At 41.5% G+C, this 21,501-nt stretch overlaps 2 protein-coding genes across 7 annotated transcripts; one reads left to right on the top strand and one right to left on the bottom strand.

Moving 5' to 3' along the window:
* The first annotated feature begins 3,952 nt into the window (after positions 1-3,952).
* On the top strand, positions 3,953-12,016 carry csf1b (colony stimulating factor 1b (macrophage)). 5 transcript variants are annotated; one of them, XM_029833076.1, is made up of 9 exons: positions 3,953-4,183; positions 8,156-8,275; positions 8,356-8,418; positions 8,521-8,691; positions 8,801-9,002; positions 9,809-9,945; positions 11,360-11,403; positions 11,500-11,534; positions 11,662-12,016. In XM_029833076.1, exons 1-8 carry the CDS (start codon positions 4,142-4,144, stop codon positions 11,531-11,533), a joined length of 813 nt encoding a protein of 270 aa, XP_029688936.1. In that variant the 5' UTR covers positions 3,953-4,141; the 3' UTR covers position 11,534; positions 11,662-12,016. The 5 variants fall into 5 exon arrangements, 3 of the variants coding, with proteins under 3 accessions (XP_029688936.1, XP_011600845.1, NP_001292530.1); XM_011602543.2 differs by having other exon boundaries at positions 11,497-11,534; XR_003887741.1 differs by lacking the exon at positions 9,809-9,945.
* Positions 12,017-12,083: 67 nt separating this feature from the next.
* Positions 12,084-18,612, bottom strand: fmodb (fibromodulin b). Of its 2 annotated transcripts, none has more exons than XM_003963351.2 (2): positions 15,841-18,609; positions 12,084-14,687 (listed from the first exon to the last, which is right to left on the bottom strand). In XM_003963351.2, the coding sequence occupies exons 1-2, from the start codon at positions 16,760-16,762 to the stop codon at positions 14,536-14,538; spliced, it is 1,074 nt and encodes a 357-aa protein (XP_003963400.2). In that variant the 5' UTR covers positions 16,763-18,609; the 3' UTR covers positions 12,084-14,535. The 2 variants fall into 2 exon arrangements, with proteins under 2 accessions (XP_003963400.2, XP_029689886.1); XM_029834026.1 differs by lacking the exon at positions 12,084-14,687 and adding an exon at positions 15,361-15,424 and having other exon boundaries at positions 15,841-18,612.
* Between the last annotated feature and the right edge of the window lie 2,889 nt (positions 18,613-21,501).

The raw sequence follows: 21,501 nt of genomic DNA, 5'->3' as shown, positions 1-21,501 counted from the left end.
TTTGATGCGATTCATTATTCCCTCCACCCTGATTTTCGCCCCAGTTGCAGCTGAAGGAAAACACCCTCAGAGTGTGACGCTGCGGCCTCCTGTTTTCCTGTAGGTATTTTCTAGCCGTATTCTTATTTTTCCAAACAAATCCTCAAAAGGCCATTTATCTTTAACTGTATTAATACAAAGTTCCAGAAAGAACACAGCATACATTCAGTGCCTTGCAGGTATTGACATTATCCTCTCTTTAATAGTCAACAGTGACATTACTGTAAGCCCCTTCTGACCCATTCAGAAAACCAGGCTGAGAAGATTCCTGTTGGCCATATTGGTAGAGGGAAAAAATGAATAAATGCAACGTTTGTCTGAAACGGTCTGTGAGTCGAGTAGGAAAACATGCCGCAGTGTCACATGTGGACAGGTTCTGTTGTGCGTTAAGGCAGCTCTGGCAGAGATTAAATTAAGATGATCTGATTACCTAAAGTGGTATCAAATAGATGGTGAAGAAGCTGCTCTGTGTGTACTTGAGCTGTTCAGATAAAAGAAGGAATGGCCAGAGAAGTGGGGGGAGCTTCGTGTTTCAAGGAACACTCTTTTCCCAAAGAGTGTTTTCCTTTCCCCTTCCCTGGCTTATTTAAGACCACAGACATGGAATTCCCCTCTCACTGTGTGTGCATAATTGGGATCAATAAAGGGCCTTACATTTTTCAAATATGGCCAAAAACCCTAGAAACCAACCCAATAATCTGAAAAACTCTTTTTCACACGGCGCCTCGGCTGCAAGGAGAAGTGAACCTGTGGAAACAACAACAACAACAACAAAGGCACCGAATGGCATCATCTCCCTGCCAGACGGTACCACGCTCCAGTCCACATCTGCTGGACTGCTGCAGACGATAGAGGACAGAGCTGCCTGTTTCTTCATCACATGCCTTCACTGATCGGTTGCTGAGATAATAAGAGAATTTTCCGTTTTAAGAGGCCTTTAAAATGTAGCCGGCCATGACTTGGTTCCTGTTATGGAGAATACGTCTAAAATCTGTAATAATACAATGCTTAGTTGTTCAAGGGGAAATTTAATAGTTGCCTTAAATTGTGACATTTATAGTTCTATTTTGGATGGATACTGAGATTAGTGAGATAATATGTAAACAAAGAAACAATAGCATTCGTATTTATCTGTTAATGGGGCAGTCATGTATGTTGCCCATGGAAGTTGCTTTTATGGAGCTCTGCAATTCGTTTTTTTTATTTCTAATACAATTATTCTCAAAACTCTGCATCTTATGATGCCAAAATGACTTTTTTGTGGGAAAAAAACATGCAAACAGGAGAGAATCTGAGTCTAGATAGCTGAGACATATGTTTTTCCACTGAAAATAAAATAAATGCAAATGGTGGAGATTTTACACTCCCTAAAGCGTGCAAAAAGACAGAGGTTACGCTCTATGGCCTACAGTCGGACTGGAGGCAAACCATTTTCTCCATTACACCATGTGACCAGGATCAAAGTCTTCAGGCAAACTGGAGAATCTTTTCAGTTTCCATGCAAAAACACACATGGCCCATGTGATAGACAGCCTAAACTTTACATCAACATCCAATATTTCTTATTTTGCAGCCATCTCTCAGCATATGTGCCATATAAATGCCTAGTTGAAACACCGAGGAATTTGCCCATTTCATTAAAGAACCAGCTAATCTCAGGCTAGCAACTCAACGGAAGTAAAATTTATAGCTGCTATGGTGTTTCACATTTACTTCCAGAATCACTAGCAGAATCTCCTGGAAGCTGGATCATAATCATTAAGACTGCACTTTCCCCGCGTTATTCCAGGACCATTTGTGCTTACTCAGCATGCTGAAGGGACACAGAGATAAGTAAACAATGAAAATCCGCATATTCATCAGATGATCCTGTCACTTCTGTTTGTCCCATTATCTCTGATCTGTTAAGGAAAATGCTCTATCGGTGCAGAGATGGCGATCCCTCACATCCGTGAATTGTCTGCTTTAGGATTCACCTGTCACTCGTAAATGACATTTGGAGGGGAACATCTTAGGATAAACAAATGGAGCTTTCATGACCATGAAATGCCATTATAAATGATTCCTCCTCTCCAGTGAGGAGACTCTGATGACCTAGACTGATAATAAACCATGAATTTAAAAAAAAAAATCATTCGGGGGATCTCCAAAATTCCTGCCAGCATGGCAGGAGGAGGAAGCAGGAGGGACAGAAAGGAGAATAAACTGATGCATCATAGATGTAAATGGAAGCATTGTGTATAAGAGTCATACTGGAGACGTAAATTTAGCTGGTGGGGGTCAGCTGGGCCGGAGGTCGGCATGCTGCCCTCGAGCGATACCTGCAGAAAGAGAGGAGGCGGGACAGAGAGAGAGAGAGAGAGAGAAGCACAAGACTTCAGAAGAAAGGAGACTATGGTGTAACACAGATTTAAATGCCTCAAAGAATTTATGTGTTCCTGTTCTATATGTTTGTCGGGTTAGTCACATTAATTCTACAGAGAAGCAGCAGCATCTCATTTAAAATCTTCTAGTTTTATTTTGAACGATCCCAGGTTTTCTGAGTGATGATCAGCACTTGACCCTCAGTGCTTCAGCCATAAGTCAGAGTTATCAACACATGGAACATCGTGGTATCTTCTTGTCGACCTGTATTTTTCATATAGTAAGAAAGAGAAATGAATGTGTCTGGTCGGGATTACAACAGTATGCAGAACAGATGAAGTGCTTAATGTGGACGTTTGAAGATTGGGAAATATAAACAAATATAGGTAGTAAACGTCAAATCGACTGATTGTTAAAAGGCTGGAATGTGCGTATTTAACGTCTCTAGATATGTTATTAGTTAGTGTTTGATTTTGTGCTGTCCAAACAAAGGCTGACAGAAACATCTGAGAAACCTCCTAAATTAAGCTGCAGGACGAGGTGCAGCAGGATGGAGGCATCTAAAGGGAACAGCATCTCACGTTTCAAAAAAACAACCAAAACAAAGTTGATTCAGTTTGTGGAAAGGGGACAGAGTTTTGTTTTCCAAACTACAAAGTTTAACCTGCATTTTCTTTGTGGTCATGCTGGGTGAGGAACCAAGCAAGCGGAACGGACTGTGATGTATCATCAGCAGACTCCAGCTCTGTAAAAACCACCCCAGATGTGAATTTTAAAAACAAATTAACACTACACAAGCTGAGTCAGCAAAATTCACTTTACGATAAACTTTTGACACGGGCCTGATAAGTGGGGGTCACCTGCGCAAAGAAGTAAAGATTCTCACACTTTCCAGAGCAGAATGACCTTTCACTATAACCACTGACAGGGCTCCTGTCACATCCTCCATTGCATTGCTCACACATGGTTTTCAGTTGCAACCATTTCCCCAGTCTGTCCCAATCAAAACCAGTTGCTTTGACCCTGCCGGGGGCGGGGGTTTGAGCACCACATTCACCAGTGGGGGATTCATTTATTTCCTGCCTGTGATTCACCAACAATGCACTTTCAGAAAAATGACGATGGAATGACACATCAGATTCCATTGCCAATTCCAACTGAATCAAAATCCCCTTTAGATGGCCTGATACTAAGGTAGATTTAAAAATAGTAGTAAATGCCCACAACGTGGTCGTCAGGATTCCTGGACCACTGTGAAACCTCGGCCAACAGCTCTGTAGAGCGTCTCCCGTTGAAGATGCTGCACTTTTTAAAAATCTGTGTTACTTTGCTCATAAGTTGGTCCAACAAGAGCAATGATGAAGAGCCGAACAGTGCTGACAATTCATTTAGTTCTCAGTAATACGATGCTTTTCCACTGTTGTCAACCTAAACTCAGTCTTCTCCTGAAACTTTAAAACAAAGTGAGATATTGTGCGTTTGGTAGAGGGAAGGAGGAGAGGTGGGAGGTCTTTATAAGGGCTGTCTGACAGGAGAAACAGTCAGTCAGTGATTGAACTGTGCAGGGGTAGGAGACCAGGCAATGAACCAGCAAAGAACAACACATGACTAGGTGTCTGATTTACCTTTCATCAGATGTCTTCCCCTGGAGTGGGACTTAAGTATATGAAGGGCATCTCCTTGCTTCAATGTGTGTGACCGAGGAATTTAGTGTTTTCCATTGCCAAACACATACCAGATGACCATCCTTGGTTCAACCCTGATTCAGAGCAAAGCTAAGGTAGGTGAGAACTTTACTGCTGGAGAAATGTGGGCTGTGTGCGGAGTTGAACGTTCGCACGACTCGGACGCATAGACGGCATGGAGAGAAGTCCTCGTGTGACAGCTGACATTAGCATCATGTGCTTTCATCGTTCCACCAAAGCACCAGCATTAATGGCTTTATTAGGTTACATCAATTGGATTATATGTTCATAAACGCATTAACGGGTCGCCCCTGATTGCATTGACTGTAGTGGCTGGACACGTGTCGCATCATAGTCTTATTTTAAGAATTGCTTTAGACGTTTTCATGTCAAATACCAATCGTTTAAGAGAAACAGACAATAAACGAGATGAATTTTGGAATTAATATTTTCAAATTAGTTCTGACTGTTTTTGCATCAGAATGAGCGACATGTCTTATGCAGAGGGATGATTGGGGGAAGAAAAACCTTTCAGCGGGCTTTGTCAGCAGTGTGAGAAACATATGTTTGTCCCCAATTTTTCATCCTCTGTGGGAAGATTAAATCCATCTGGAGTCCATTTTGTGGTTGCATTTGCCAAAATGTGCTTGGTTGCAGGCACTATGAACTCAGGAGTGTGGATACGCTGCTCTCCGAGACCTGGCTTGCATGGTAGAGGGCACTGTTTGACCACTTTAGATGTTATTCCTGGTTCTCCTGAAGTTACGCTCGCAGTGGGTGTCACAGCAAGGAAACCCTGCTCATGACTTTCTTAGGCAAATGTTTGAGGCACGCTGGCATTAGTGTTCATTTATATCGAAAAGGTGTGCCATATTTTATTGTCACTGCTTTCATGTGCCTTATGACCAGTCATAGGGTTGATGTGACAACAGATTCTTTTACTTTAAACATCATCAAAGGCGTCGCCCTATTAACCAGAGGCGTAAAAAAAAAAATGACACTGGGGGAGAACATTACCAAAAACCTCTGAAAGAATGTTCTAGCAATGTTTTGTTTGAGATGTCCTCATAGCCAGGGATGTCCAGTTCATCGTCAGGATTTAACTGCTAGCTCTGTCAAGAATGCAGCATCATGATTTAAAAGAGAAAAAGGACAGCGGAGCAATTGTTTTTGTTCAGTTCTTCCTTCCACCAAGTGAAGGGAAGTCAAGTTTGGAGTCGCTCTGTAGCAGTGAGAAAGATTCTTTTGGACAGCATGCGTCTGTTTCTGTCTTCCTCCTCGAGGATGGCGATGTCACATAAAACTATTTTTATTATATTTAAACAAATGTGAACACTAATTTACACACATTTGGCTCAGCCTGACAAAATCTAACAGTAAATGTAAAATGCAAAAAAAAAAGAAAAAAAAAGTAATGTAAATGTTAAACATTATTCTAAATCTTCTATCGATGTAAATGTTGAACGTGCTGAAGCTCCATCTTAAACAGTGCACGGCCTCACCCACCCACGGCTGCGCTGTCGTACCGTGGATCTGCGCATGGGCAGTACCTCACCACAATTCACAACCAGAAATATTTTTCTAAGTGCGTTTCAAAATGTTATCAAATAAATTTAGTAAGAGTTTGTATGTAAGATATGTTGGGTTGCATATCGGCTAATTTAAGAACTGCATACACTGTGTCACTAGGAGCATTATTTGACGGGGCACTATAAGCTGCCCTAAAATATTGACAGAAGAAACAGGAGAAAAGTAACGTTAGTGCAAATAGATGTAGACACAACTACTGTAGCCAAGTTCATGAAGGTGGCAGGTCTATTTCGCTTCAGCTTTCCTTCCAACTTTGTCCAACAATCCAATCAAGTGTGGGCGTGGCTGTGTGCTGTTTGCTTTAGTTTAACAGACCTTTAACATTTGCAGTTTTATTTACATATAATATTTAGATTTACATTTAACAGTGTTGTTTATATATAGCATTTTAGATTATGTTTTAACACTTACATTTAACATTCATACTTGCATTGTATGTACTTATTTTACTTTTACTTTTAAACTTTTTCGGATCTAAATGTGAGTAAATTAGTTATCACAAGTTACTAAATATGAGAAAACATGTTGTAACTGACATTTTTACAGACGGTGACCCATACTGGAGCCCTCTAACGTATAGCCACAATGCGCCTGTCGCTTTTCCTGTTAGACAAATAACATCTGTGCTCCTGAGATTAAAAGGATTATTAAATGAAACCCACCAATTAAAATTTAGATCTATGGTTTCCACATTTCAGTCAGTGATTAATTCTGAGCTCATCCATCTTCAGAGAATTATATGGAGCTAAGTACATGCCAACAAACAAACTCAACATGGTTTACAATTGCTCCATTCAAGAAGAACCACATTGATGTTTGCAAATCAAAAACACCATCAACAAATAAATGCATTTTGCTTTGCAAATGAAAAACACTCCTATCAAACAAATACTTAACATATTTTTAATAAATCATGTTTGAGAAACAAATAAAGCACTATTACAAGCACTAATAAAGTCAAACATCTATTAAAAGTACTTACTTCACATGGACAAAAAATGGATCCTACAAGCACAAAATGAAAAAAATCCTCACGTGAATTTTGACACAATCTAGGATTTTCGCGCAAATGCCAGGTCCCAAGTAGCCTGAATATTGTTCCCTGCGCTCCAGTAGGTGGCGTTGTAAGTCACTCTAACCCATGATTCTAATGCATTAGCTAGCTTATATTAGGTCTGCATATGAGCACCACATGCATGTGGCGCTGAACCTGCCGCTCAACTCCTCTGAACACCTGCAGAGAGATTCTAAATTTCTCCATTTGTGTCTGAAAACAAGCTAAAACTTATTGCGAGCTTCAATAAATGTGTCCAAATATCCTCATTTTGGCAGGTGTTAACGCTATTCACCAAACCCATTTTGGGGTTTCCAGTTTGAATTAAATGTGGTCTGCAGCCATTAAGGCAATAGAATCAGATTTGAATCACTTAAATTGTAAACTGGTGAACTGACGTTCCTTTGAGGCGTGTTTGGATCGATGCCCGGTGCGTCCCTGCTCACCCGGCTGACATGGTTGTTGTATCTCTGCCGTGGTGAATATTTCCTTGTGGCTTTTTCTCATACAGTTTGTGGATTTTCTTTTTTTCCCATGTGAAATACCCTACATGCTAGGCAGGGTGTTCTTTCTTATTTGTTGCTTTTAAAATTTATTTTGCCCTTTCAAACTATACTTGTCTTGAGTGTTGAATTTTGCATTTGCATTTGCACACTGAAACAATTCAGCTGCACAAGTGAATTCATTCATGTTAAACATTTAACACTAGCTCAGTCTCTTGGGGGCTGGGCTGAGAAGTGGAGGGTTCTCGCTTCAAACCCCAGTGTGGGCAAAACATGGAAGCTGTTGTGGTAGTAGGGGAAGGTACAAGAACACTGCCAACGTACTCTTGAGCAAGGTATTTAAACCCCTAAATCACATGTGTCAAACTCAGTCCTCGAGGCCCACGATCCTGCCGGGTTTTCTGTCCTACCAGGCTGAAAATGCATTCAGTGGGATAGAAAACCCTGGAGGACTGAGTTTGACATGCCTGCACGCTCACATTGGGGCCTGTGATGAACTTGTGGACCCAGCCTTCACCCATGTGTGCACCCTTCCTGTGACCCTGTAAGGGATAAAGAAGACAAGACGATGAGATGTTAAACATGTGTCTTCTTACTCCTCTGTGACCTGCTAATCAGACTGCTTACTCTCTGAATATGTTTTTGCTCATTCTAAGTGAGAGGTAGGAATAAATGCTTCAATCTCCATCTTGTTATTTACAGCCTTAAAAAAAATGTTGTCTTAAATTGCACACAGCGTTGTGCAGCGTATGTTGTTTTACTGGTTCTATTTAACTGATTCTTGGCATATATTCAGCTGGATTCCTCAAATCAAACTGTTAAATTCTTATTGTTGAGGAAATGGGTTTGTTGAGTTTTCATGGTTGGATTTTGCCTGGTTGGAGGACAAATGTGGAGGGGATGATGTCTGGTTCTGTCAGTTGCAGGTAAAGTGTCTGTGTGTCCTTATGTTCCTGAGTTTCCCTCTGATTACGACGGAGATCCCTGGTCCATGCAGACACTCCATCACCAAGGAACACCTGCTGACAGTCAGGCACCTGGTAAGTGGTGCAACAACACGAGAACTTCTGAACACAATCTCTTCCGTCTGGGTGGAAATCTTACCTTTCTTACTTTTAAGATGGATAATCAATTGAGGAGTGGGTGCTCCATAACCTACACATTCATAGAGAGGCAAAGTTTGGTGAGTTTGAGGTTTTCTAATAAACTCTTTGATTTACACTTTCCGAGAAATGTGGCAAGATTTGAGGTTTATTCGCCTGTGCCGGCCCTCCCCCATCCCCAGAGCAAATGCTGCTTTGTAAAAGCTGCTCTGCCCTGGATCCTGGAGCTCCTCACCACCCATTTCAAGTACACCCGGGGTTCTGTCAACGACGGCTACGTTCAGTCCCTGAGGGCGCTCATCCTCAATATCTACTCTCAAAAATGTGTCCCTCAGATTAACGAGGAAATTGAGGTCAGTGGGCGCTTCGTGCATGTTTGCAAGATGTCGGCAGCTCCCTGCTATGAGAATCTAAGCCAGTGTGGTTAAATGTTTATATTGTGTTTCTTGGAATTTATTGTAGGACAAGCCAGAGAGTTTTGAAATGCTCTACAGCGGGTCTCCGTTAGAGGCCCTGCAGGGGGTGTCAGAGGTGCTCTCCCTCTACTGGGAGCTTGTGACGATGAGCAAAGTGCCCTTGGACTGGAGATGCCAGCAGGAATACACAGAGCCCTTTAGCTCCACCCCAGAGCTACCTACAGAGTCATCCACCCAATTTTTTACAGGTGGGAATCTTTATTTGAGGAGCAGACCTGTGATCAGCTGTGTTCCACTTACATGCTGTGACTAGAGGCTCTAGTTTGTCCCAAGGTGGGAGTGTGTAATTTCAATGGTCTGTTACTACGTGTGTCGTGTAATAAACTGGTGACTGGTATTCACATTGCCAGATGTAGCTGGCCCCCTTTTTGACCAACATTTCCAGGGAATATTATTATCAGGAAGTGATGTACCTTACGCCAAATTTAAAAAAAAAAAAAGAAAAAAAGAAAATGAAATGAAAAACTGGTAATCTGTGTGTTCAGCGCACTTTAAATTTCCAAAAAATTTACTAAAAACAGGCTGATTACGAGGTGGAAAGGGGGCTAACGTGTCAAAATTGAGACAAAACAGTGTGCGTAGAAGTCTAGATGTAATTTTTTTAATCTATGGAGAATGCATAGACATGGTCCTTTGTGTACAGTAACATTCACATGCTCTTCTCTGTGTTTTTTTGGGGGGCCCCCTCCGTCACCGCTACAGTGTTGCTTTGCCATATTTCTGTCTCAGCCCAGCTTAGTATGAAGTTCGGAAATCATCAATAGCATTCAGCGACGGTCTTCCAGTAATGTTGTGTTTCAACTTTCGGGACTGACTAATAAAGACGTTTGTAAATAGGGAGGAAAGTAAAGACACCTGAAATAGAGCCGATACCCAACGCGATGCTTGTCTTTAGGGCCGCAGGAATCAGAGCTCATTAGTTCTTAATAAAGAACTATCTCTTTTGGATGAAAGAGGAGTTATTTTTAAGATTTTTTTTACTTTTTTTTCACAGAAAGTTATAGTAGAGAGTCAGCGAAGGCCTCACACAGACGACCCGTCAGAGACTTGTACAAACTCGGCTTCATCATTGCCTCTATCTGCGGGGGACTTCTGTTGATAGTTACTCTCTACTGTCTCATAGCAAAAAAGGTACCACCGTTTCTGCGCCGTTAGAATTTATATTCTCTTACGAGAAAAAAGTATAGACCAGAATCTCTTTGACGCTCCCTCCAGCACATGAAGAGTGTTAGGTGGATGCTGGACATACTGGAAAAAACATGTGGTGTTTGACCACAAAATGCTGCACATGTTGGATATCTGCAATGTATGCAACAGACTCAAAGGATTTGTATGGCTTGACGTTGTGCCTATGTTCGTATATATAGTTTTAAAAAAACAGGCTGTAAAAACAGCCCTTCTTCATCTCTCAAGTAATTGTCACTCCAAATATGCAATATGTCATAATTTCCAGATATTTTTTGACAACATAATAGCATTTAGCATTTACAGCATATATGGTAATAGCATTTAGCATTTACAGCATATGATAGCATTTAGCATTTACAATATATAATAGCATTTAAAACTAAAATATTTTAATACAATGAGGCTTGTCCCCCTCCGTGGCTGCTAGTCCGTTGCACTGCTGTCTTTCTATGATGGCTCAAAATGGATAGACTTATTTTTTTTGAAAACGGCAGCAACTTGAATGAAACTATCTTGAATGAAACACTTGGAACTGAGTTTGTGTGTTCTGAATCCTCATAAACCTATCAGACATTCAGTTTATCACTGTATGTGCTCTGGCACAGACTCTTTCAACCAGCATTGTCCGTGGATATCCAAAAGAGACTTAAATAATCCAGGTAAATGCTGAAAAGCTCATTTGCTGAGGTACAGAATACTGAAACGTAAGGTCGCCCTGTTTTCCGAAAGCTGCGTGTTTCGTCATCAAGGATCATAAAATGTTATTATGTGGAGAAATGCATCTCTCTGGCCCGGATATATGTGGAATCATGGGGTGGCTGAATTCCTTGGAGCTAAAATGCTTTCAGACCAAGTCTAATATACTAATTATTGAAATGCAGTCATATGACAGCATTATTACTGCAGTTATAACGGCTGCATGCGACACAAGTCTCAGGGAACATGCAGAGTAGTCTGTGTGTCTTGGACTATCTCCACATTCACAAGTCTGCATTACTGACAGTGCAAACAAGCTCAAAAGTAATTTACTTAGCAGCCAATGATGAGTCAGCAGCTTTGTTACCACTGAACAAATGTCCAGGAACTAACAACGAGCAAACAAGTACACCGTTTCCATCAGTACCTGGACAGAAACATGTTTTTCAGGCAGAAAGAAGCACAAAAAAAGAGACGAGAAACACATTCGGCCCTGAGATAAAATAATAACGTCATTTATAGACTGACACGTACATATTGTGTCTTGTTTGCAACATTAGCATTTACTGTAAAGTGTCTATGTTTTTGTTGTTCTGTTTAATAATGGGATGTGAAATGGAGTGGCGAGTGTGACTCTGGTGTTTTCCTCCTCCAATCACAGAAAATTCGCAGCCCCCACAAATCTAAGTCCTCCACAAACTCAAGGTGAGAACATTTTAAACTGTAAAGGTTTAACAGATCAATTATCTCCCCATGTTTGCCGATCCTAACACATGCCTCTGCCATCTGGATTAAAAGCAGAGACCTTGAGGACATAGAGATGGAGCCACAGTGATGTAAGTTACATATTATTGTGCTTTTTAGCGCAGGAACAGACCATAACACACTGATGGTGGTCTTTGTAGAATGCATGACTTCACCTCGCACCGATGCTGACGTCTGTATTTCTCTCCGTCTCCGTAGGCAGGAAAGACGGCGCCACTGCAGTGACAGACCTACAGAGCATTTGTGAAGCTGTACATTTTATCCATCATGAATGTGCTTTCATATCAGCATCATATGTGTAATGTATCCAAGTCTCCTGCCTGTCTGCTGGACAGGTGGATGGATCTCATTTGAAATAATATGCTGTGTATATTAAGTCCATGTTAACTGTTTTTTTTTTTTTAACTGTATTTTTACACTACTTATACGTGTTGAGTAATGTGTCTCCATTTGCTTCTACTTAATCCACTGTTTGTAATGTTCACACCCAAAAAGTTTATTTATTAGTTTTACTCTATTCTTATTGATAATAAAAAGTTTTATCAGTTCCAAATCAAGACTCCAATGATCTCCAGCTGTGTGACTACTAGCGGAGTTTTATATGAAACCGGCAGAATCAGATCACAGGGATTAAAAACAAAATCAAATGAGGGAAAATGAGGGTACTGAAATGTGCGTTAGAAAATCTGAATTTTGGGCTGTCTACAACTTGGAGAATTAAATCCAGATAATGTGGTTGGGAGTGGGTGTACTTGAGTTTTTGATGATGCTAACCTTGAAGTCAAACAGCGTATAAGAATGTCCCACTGAGTTTGGAGCTTACACTGGATCAGCATGCTTTGACCTTTCTGACCACCTTTGGTATGTTTAGATTCTAGGTTGTGGCAGGAAATTCAATTATATGGGAAAACTAAGCATGACTCTAAAGCAACATAAGCTTATTTGCACGTGACGCAAGCAGTTAAGCTGCGATTTTTTCAGTCTGTTCTTTGCTTTTAATGGTGTCAGTCCATATTTGGACCATCTATATTTGCTGAAAATCGACGGCTGATGTGGCTACAGAGGTCAGAGGGCAGCAGAACATCTACAGGTATATTTAAAAATGTTTTTTAGAGTTTTTTTCCAGTACTTTGACAAGGTTTTTGCCTCCATACTTGGTTCTTAAGTTCAGCTTGTTTTATCAATTTTGGTGTCTAATGATTAGTTTTGATCCTGTTTAGGTACTTCCCTGACCAGCCTCTGAGCTCCGGCCCATTGCAGCTCTCAGGATGCCTGTTCTGGAATTGTTTACCAGCCACCATCCTAGCGGGGTTCCCTGCATTTCCAACAGTGTCACAACAGCAGGAATTGGATCAAGTAAGTCAGTTTTATGACAGCATTTCGAAAAATCTCCATGCCAGAATCGCATAATGTGCTTTGCAAGGTCAGCGGGGATGTGAATATGGTGTAGGAGTGCTTCCAAAACAAAAGCGCATGGCCTTTGGATTGTTCTTTTAGCAGGATGACCTCACTCCTCTGGCCGGAACACATGGGCAGTTTAGATGATTCAGCAGTTCTAGGCTGTTTAAACGTCTTCCTGGTAAAACTTTAAATTATGGGTATGCTGACCAGAATGTGGAGCTGGGGCTCATAAAATCACATGCACGGTTTAGATTTAGCTGGCCTACAACATTACAGTTTCAAAACTGTTTTTTTCAGTTGTTTTTATATTTTTTTTGCAATTGATTTGAATGTAGGGGTGATTTGAATGTAGTTCAGCCAGGTTTTCTGCCCTACCAGGTAGACAGCATTCACATGGGATCCCACTTTCCTGAGTGAACGCAATCTTCTGCCTGGATGGACACAAAACCCGGTTGGACTACAATAACTGAAGACTGGACACCCATGGATTAGATCATTTTACAAGGCTTCCACTGAACTCTAGTCTGTGCATTTTTGCAGCCCCCCTATTAGCACAGATGCACTCACACGTTGATGCAAATGTCTCTTGATTAAGCTGCAAAGGAGAATGACTGAAAAACACAACATGGGATCCATGCCGACCTCTTACGTTACAATTGCATAATCTCTTTGAGAGCCATTTGTGTGTGTGTGTGTGTGTGTGTGTGTGTGTGTGTGTGTGTGTGTGTGTGTGTGTGTGTGTGTGTGAAACACATGTGATCCATTGTGTGTGTGTGCTTTTCAGAGGCCCACACAAAGAAAGTCAATACAATTCTCACATGTGTGCTGGCCTTTGTTTTTTTAAAAGTAGGAATATTGAGGAAAAACACACCCGCAGCTCTACCGCAGTCTAGGCAGAGCAATCCTCAGCAAGCGGCGCAAGACGAGCTGCTACCTGCCAATTCCCAAACAACTAACGTGCCAGCAGAAATCCGTGCTTCATCCCAAAACATTGCTCCTTAAAAGAGCTGAAATATTCCGCTGATTGGGTTTCTGTGAACAATTAAAGGCAGCTGTGGTAGATGAAAAGATTGTTTTCAATGCTAAATATGTGGGGAGTGCTTTTAACTTTGTCTGACTTCAACTATTATAAACAAATATGAGCAGGATGTAATTTACTGGCTATTGAATTTATTTAAAGATCATGTTTATACAAAAAAAATTAAATAACATTTTTTTTTTTTAATCTATAGCCATCACATATTTGAACAGCTTATAGATGTTTCTAGAATTTGAATTTAAAGGTTATGAATGAAGCTACTGCAGGCGTTGGGTTCTATCTGGTGGGCAAATTGCTGTTTTCTTGTCTCGCACCACATGGTGGAGGCAAAGATCAGAAGTGTCACTTTATCCAGGTAAGTTGCTCAAACCAGAGAGCGTCAGTCGTCACTTAAGAGGATTCCAATTTCTGACTTCGATCAAGACATGTTGTGCTGTAGAAGGGATTTGTCTTCTTAGCTTTTATGCTGTCGTCCATATGCTTTTAATCTGGACTGGAGAAACTGGAACTGTAACAATGACAGTAGTACTGGGGCAAAAATACAGGTCAATCATAGTGTTTTGACTAAGTAAAGAGTAAATCAAAAGACTGTGAATGAGGTCAAGGGAATTAATGAGAAGCATCAGGCGGCGCTACACATCGACGGAGGCTACGTGCCGCAGACAGTAGGCCGCTTCGCTGGGAATGTCCTTGGCGCTGAGCTGGTTGCCGTCCAGGCGCAGCATCCTCATCTTGGAGAAGTCCGTCATGTCGACGGTACTGCAGAAGCTGCTCAGAGAAAACTCTGCAAGAATGCAGTTAATGTTTGCTTTTGAATGCATCTGAGGGGAAAAACTGTCAACAATACTGAAAATTCCAACTGTAAGGATCCGTTGTAATAATGATAAAAGATAAAACAACTCTACGTATGTGCTTCAAATGCAGTGTTAATAACAGCGCTCAGTGTTGACTAGACCTGTTGGAAACAGATCTAAATTCTTGAATTGCAGGCAAAGCTTATGGATTTCTTACGTGTTTACGTAAATGCTAGTGTCTGTCCCAGTCCCTTTGCTTTCTTACCATCCTTGTAACCACAAAATCTCAATGATGTTAAATACAAAGAGTCGGCATCTAGCCATTCATTTGTTGCACAGTCTAACAGTCACTAGACAAGAACCTTTGACACTGTGGACAGGACACTAGTCCAACTGGAGAAAGTCTGCTCTGGGCTAACCCTGATGGAAGACATCTTCCAGAAATAAGTGGCACTTGCTGGCGTTCCAACTCCAAAGCATCCCTGTCAACACTCTCAGTTATCGCCATAATAGTGGCCTGCGTGGCTTCACTTCAACCAGGTGTGTTGGAGAAAAACGGGCACGAAATCCAAGGTCGTTCAAAAGAGACAAATCAGGTAGCAGAGCTGTATTTGGTTCCATGTTTTCTCCCTTCTGGTGCTTCTTCTTCTCTCAGCTGCAGATCCCTTAAGTTATTATGAAGGCCTGGCTCCAACACGGTTTTCCCCCAGTTCAAGTCAAACATTTTCTGATTTGAAGAGACAGATGCACGTATATGTGCCACAACCAATACGAGGAGGGAACACTAAATGCTGCGCTCTGTTAAATTCAATCATGTAATGAACATTAGAGCCATAACTCAAGCACATGATCATTGAAATGACTAGAAAAAAAATAAAAACAAAACCTGCTGGTTGACTTATGCGAGGCGGAACCTATAGTAACATATGAGTACAAGACTGTCCACAATATTAATAGCAAATCATATAATAAGGTGTATTTCACTATATTTGGTGCAGTGCACTGAGCGTAATCTCAATTAAAGAGCCATTTTGTGATAAGAAGGTCCTGCTTACGAGATAAAAACAAGCCCAAACTGATTAAAACATTCTATTTCTTATATTTATAATAATGAGAAGAAGAAAAACAAGAATATGGTCATACCTTTGATCCTATTGGCTTGTAAATACAGATTCTCCAGGTTTCTATGGACAAAGGGAATTTTGTCCAGTTTATTAAAGGACAGGTCAAGCTCAACCAGCGTGCTGGTATTGAAAACATCAGCAGGAAGTCCTCTATCTGACAGTTTGTTGTGAGCCAAACGGACAAACTGCAGTTTGGGGAGTACGGTGAGGAAACGAGCCGGCAAGCTCTCTATTTCATTAAACTCCAGGTAGAGCTGCTGTAGCCCCTCTGGTAGACTGTTGGGAATTTTCTTCAGCTTATTTTTCCTCATGTCCAGGATGGTGAGGGATTTCAGCCCTTTGAATGCGCCTCTAACATCCTCTAGGACATTTGCCTGGAGCTGAAGGCTGGTCAGATTGGTCATCCCCTCGAATGAGCCGGAGGGTATTTTTGAGATCCTGTTGTGAGCAAGTCGCAGGTCCCTGATGGACTGTGGCAGGTTTGGAGGCACACGGGTGAGCTGATTGTGCTCCAGGAGGAGTCGTTCCAGGTTCCTGAGTTTGCTGAACAGGTTCTTGCCTATCTTGTCCGACTCAAGCTGGTTGTTGAAGAGCACAACCCAGACCAGGTTGGTAGCATTATCGAACACCCCGTCCTGGATGCTGCTGATCTGGTTGTGCTGCAGGTAGATGTACTTGATGTGTGAGGGCACGTATGGCACATGCTGGAGATTGCGGTCGTGGCAATACATGGCTGTGGGATAGGCGGAAGGGCAGTCACACTCCAGAGGGCATTCGGCATCCTCAGCCCTCCAGCTCGCATACCTGTGACGACCACGCAAGTGGGACAGCCACTGAAACTGGCTGTAACGCTGGCCGAAGCCCAGATCTCCAAGTCCCATTATGAGAAGGAACGCAATTATCCACGTCCTCACTGGCAGAAAAACAAGAAATTTGTCCATTATACTCCAAATCTGGGATATTACCCAGTAATATACCAGAAAATGTGGCCTCCTTGCTAACGTGGTTGTGTCTTTCTCAGACTGAGCGGAAGATGTTGTTGGTATAGTTTAAGTATACCCCTCAGAACGCAGCCGGAACTTACCTCATTAGAGCACTTACATTTTTCCACTTGCATGTACCACTCATACTGTAACATATCACCCCCAGCCATATCAATCCCATCTGGGAGCAAGCCTACACATCTGCTTTTTAACAACCTTGTTTTTCCGTGTCATGCCTTGCCATTATCAGGGGCTCGGAACTTGTGCTTGATGTTTACTGTTGGTAGCTGTTCAGGAAAGGATGCAGTGTTAATGATCCACTGATCTGGAGCATGCTATATATACAGTAAATAAAAATAATGCAGAGCCATTTTGGCTTTATGTGTTTTTTGATTTACTCTCTGACCACATTCATGTTCCTCAAACGTTTCTTTACTTTCTTCAGCTACTTGCTGTTTTTGATAATTATAGACTAGAGTGGCGGCGTGTGACTTCAGGCTGGCGTCGGCTGACAGAAGACCACCATTATCCTGCGCTTCTTCCAGAGGACCCAACCCCCCAACGTGCTCAAGACTTCTTTCAAGAAGATCGCGAAAGAACTCAAAAGAATTTGATCAAACAAAAGACATCAATCACTAATAATTTCACCCCGACTGAGAAGAGGCAACATGAGGACACACAGATGGGACTCTTTAGAGTGAAGCACTTGCCATATTTTTAGAGATTTTGTGGTCAAAACAACCTTTGTCAGTAACTTTAAAATGATACGACAATAAATACATATAAATATTTGGTGCAAATTTCATTTCTGATTTCCCATAAACTTCACTAACAAATCATACTTTTTATATTCATTTAGCTTTTATTCAGCAGCTGCGACTCACAAACTGAGTGAAAGTAGCTGCAGTTGAATAGTGAAATTCCAGCAAAGCTGCTTCTCTGATAATCTTGGTTATTCTAAGGAATTTCTGCAGAATTCCTTCGCCAAGATCATCAAAGGGCTCTGCAGCCACCATGAAATTCATTATGTACAAGAGACATTCACAGTTGCTATCTGTGAAGTCAGCTGACGTGGCTCCCTGGATCTGCAACTAAAGGCGTTTTAAATTAAATGTGACAGTCAGTAGAATTAAGATTGAACACGGTTCACACCGAAACATATGTCAGACGAGTCATCTCAGTGTAACTGCAGGTGTAACAATGGCCTTTTTTGTTTTACATTTGCCTGTCAAAAGCACACAATTGTTGTGCTAATCAAGTATCTTTTTATGCAGCTACATTTCACATGTGCAAGCTCAGCCCTCGGTGTCCCGGACTGTCCTCTTCATTTGATAATTTCCTGAATTGGAGGGGCTTCAAACAGTGGATCTGAGCCACAGGCAGTGAAAAAAGGATTCCTTAATATATTCCCCAAACTGTGATTTAGAGGGTGCTGATTTGTTTCTCCATATTTGAGGAACTTTGAGAGTCTCCTTTAATTCGTCTCCTAAGACTTGAAGTTAGGCATATGACTATTTCAAGACATAAAGTTGCCGGATGTTTTGGGTGGTGTGAGAAACCAGAAGAGGATCTTCTGTACTTTCTTTACCGGTCAACGTGGAGCAAACCCGGACAAGTCTGCAGCAGTCGGGATTTCTGACACTGCGAACTGGAAGTTAAAAATGCAGTATATGAAAGTAAATCCGGTATGTGTGACTGGGTTTAAAATAACAACAATAGACCAAAAAACAAAAAAGTCTGCTGTCAATCTGCCTGTAATAAAGTATAGCCAGAGATGCGGATTCTGAGAGGTCTTCAACAGAAGAAATTTCTTTGGTGCGTAAAAGTGGATAATTTGAAATGTCTGTTTGAACAGTGTACATTCAGAGTCAGTATAAAAATCCATAAAATATGGAAAAAATGGGCAAGTTGTACATGAGAGAGTGTCAAAGAGAGTTAAGCAACATCTTTCACAATAGACTCAAGGTTAACATACTCAATTTAAAAGTTTTAGTGAGTTGGGTTACGGTTAGCGTTAGGGTGGGGGTTAGTTGAGATGGTAGGTGTGTGTGTGTGTGTGTGTGTGTGTGTGTGTGTGTGTGTGTGTGTGTGTGTGTGTGTGTGTGTGTGTGTGTGTGTGTGTGTGAAACACATGTGATCCATTGACCAGGAGCTACGTAGCTCACAGGTTGAATATTGGCTCCACTCTGGAGATCAGCAGTGAACAAAAACATCTGACTTTCTTTGTCTGTGTTCCCCCTGTGGCTCAGAGTATGAGTGCCCTGTGTTTTCTCCTCTGAGATTATGTGTTTCACCTGTGTCTTCTGACCAAGTTCTATCCTATAGTGTCAAATCAGTACGTCCCCTCCGAGAGCATGTGCTCTTCGCTAAGATCATTTGTTTTGGTTTTTATCTCCATGTTCAGTCTTTTCTTATCTTGTCGATTGTTAAAATAAACTAAATCAATCTGTGAATTGCAGTTCTTCAATGTATTGAACCATTTGAGAATACTGCTATTTTGCTTTGTGGCCAAATTCAGATTTTAAAACAAAACGGGACAGATTAATTTAAAGTGTCTATTGCGACGAGTTATTACCAGCTCTCCAAAGTGCCTGTGGTTGAGGCTCTTTTGTTTATTCCTCACAATAGACAGTTAAACTCACAACTTACATGGGCTGGGAAGCGTGTCTTTCCCAACTGGCTCGACATCGAACATCAGCTCTGAACCCGGAACGTGAGTAAAGTCTCAAAAACAACAACAAACAACCACTAAATCACAAGTCACACAAGCCAGTTTAGCTTTCATTCCATAAACTATTGTTTTTAACCTACCTTCTAATAAATAAAAATTATGTAATAAATTGCAGTATTTCCTTGATAGGAATACTGATGATATGTAAGAATGTTAGCGTCTCTTCTTTTACCTTTCGTGATGAGGAAGGCCAACAATTAGATATACCGGTAATCTAATGTAATATATCTGAGCAAAACCAACAAACAAAAAGGCTCCTCATCATATCAATTATGCCTGGCACGTCAGGTCAGAGACCCTCATGATACTCCAGACAGCAGCCTCTGCATGACTTCGTGCTCTATATTTTGTGTCTTTAAGGGGTCTGGAAATCATTTACCTCAGTTGGTGTCCATTAACGAGAAAAAAGATGAAAGGTCTCCAGGACAGGAAATCAACTTTCGTAAGTAAATGCTGCCGATGAATCAATTCAAAGTGACTGTTTACGTTGCGTAAACAGAGCCTGCTTCAGGAGGAGAGAAGAGATAATGGCAAGTCTTTATGTTGGTTGTCCAGAAAATTAACGTGAATCCAGTCAGATATTGCGTGAGGAGGTTCTAGGATATATTTGTCTTTCCATCACAGGGATTGTGCGAGGGTTTTCTAGACAAGTTCCATCTAGTAAGCTATAATGTACATGCATGGACCTCCCCTACGTTAATGTATGGGACCTTTGTCATCTGTCCTCTCCTAGCTCATGGGTGGGTGACCCTGGGCCCAGGCTCAAACACTCCAGCCTTCTCCAAGTGTGGGAATAAAAACCACATTCTCTGGAAAATAGCGGCAGTGGGTGACAAACTGGGAGAGGTTGACCGGACTGAGGCTGACCCACGTATGAGGATTTCACACAAGCCAAAAAAAAATCCTGCTTCAAATCAGGCACTGGGTACAAGACCAAGCTATGAAACTATTCTATTTGGCTTCATTAATTAAAGTTTAGAGGGTGTGAAGGAGGGCTGGGAAAAGCAAGCAGGCTGATTCAAAAACAAATCAAAGCCAGGAGACTGGGGGATCAAGCAACGCAGCAGAGTTAATATGACTATGACAGCTATTTGAATCTGCTCATACAAACACTTAATTGGTCTTCTGATTGTTATAATGTGCGATGTCCTTGTCTTTTTAGTCTGTATTTTCCTGTCCAGATGCAGTTGTGAATTATTCTATTATTCTGTCCAGTATTTCTGGGGGACTTCTGCTGTCTTGATGTTCCTAGTTTTCCCTAGCATCACACTGATCCTGTCATTCCTGATACATGTCTTTCCTGGTTCATTTCAAAGCTTCTTTGTTCCTCTTGTCTCAGCTTGAGTTATGTTCCCTCCTTTGGTTTGCATCCACAGTGGTTACCTTCATGTGGTTCACCTGTGTCTAATTATCTCCTCTCTCTCTGTGTATTTAAGTAGTCAAGTGGTGCACCCTCTCTTCTCTGCCAGATCACTGCGTTCTTTTATTTTCCACATTTCAAGTATGTTTTACTCATAAGCTGTTCGTTTTTTCGCTCATTTTCTTCACCACTTTATCCCTTTCAAGCTCACAGGGAGGGTGCTTGAGCCTATCCCAGCTGGATATGTGCAAAGGCAGGGTACATCCCCGGGGGAGTCAGCAGCTGATCACAGGGCCCTATGCGAGTATTTGGGGGCTTGGTACCTTGCTCAAGGGTACCTCGTCAGTGCTCTGACAAAAAAAATTGTCCGATATGTTCTCGTCCTTCCAGGTCTGGCTGTGAATTGGTGGCTTTGTTATTTTCAAATAAGTACATGAAATTTTCCTGTTGCAAAATGTAACTCATTAAAGTAAAAAAGGCTACAGGAAATCATAAATTTAACGCTAGAAGGGAGGTGAGGATTGTCTGCAGCTGTGGACACCTGCTTCGTGTGCAAACAGTGCCACGGTTATCACAACACTGTGGTGTCCATGAATATCACTTGCA

The sequence above is a fragment of the Takifugu rubripes genome, chromosome 3 (assembly GCF_901000725.2).
Source record: "Takifugu rubripes chromosome 3, fTakRub1.2, whole genome shotgun sequence".
Taxonomy (NCBI): Eukaryota; Metazoa; Chordata; class Actinopteri; order Tetraodontiformes; family Tetraodontidae; genus Takifugu; species Takifugu rubripes.
The sequence above is the reverse complement of the archived record's forward strand: the minus strand, read 5'-3'. Positions and strand labels throughout refer to the sequence as shown.

Excerpts from the sequence above, each read along its gene's own strand:
- fmodb (XM_003963351.2), bottom strand. The coding sequence starts at position 16,762 with ATGGACAAATTTCTTGTTTTTCTGCCAGTGAGGACGTGGATAATTGCG. Across the intron at positions 14,688-15,840 it reads ACAAGCCAATAGGATCAAAG|AGTTTTCTCTGAGCAGCTTC; the intron begins GTATGACCATAT and ends GCATTCTTGCAG.
- csf1b (XM_011602543.2), top strand. The coding sequence starts at position 4,142 with ATGACCATCCTTGGTTCAACCCTGATTCAGAGCAAAGCTAAG. Across the intron at positions 8,276-8,355 it reads TGCTGACAGTCAGGCACCTG|ATGGATAATCAATTGAGGAG; the intron begins GTAAGTGGTGCA and ends CTTACTTTTAAG. Across the intron at positions 11,404-11,496 it reads AAGTCCTCCACAAACTCAAG|CAGAGACCTTGAGGACATAG; the intron begins GTGAGAACATTT and ends CTGGATTAAAAG.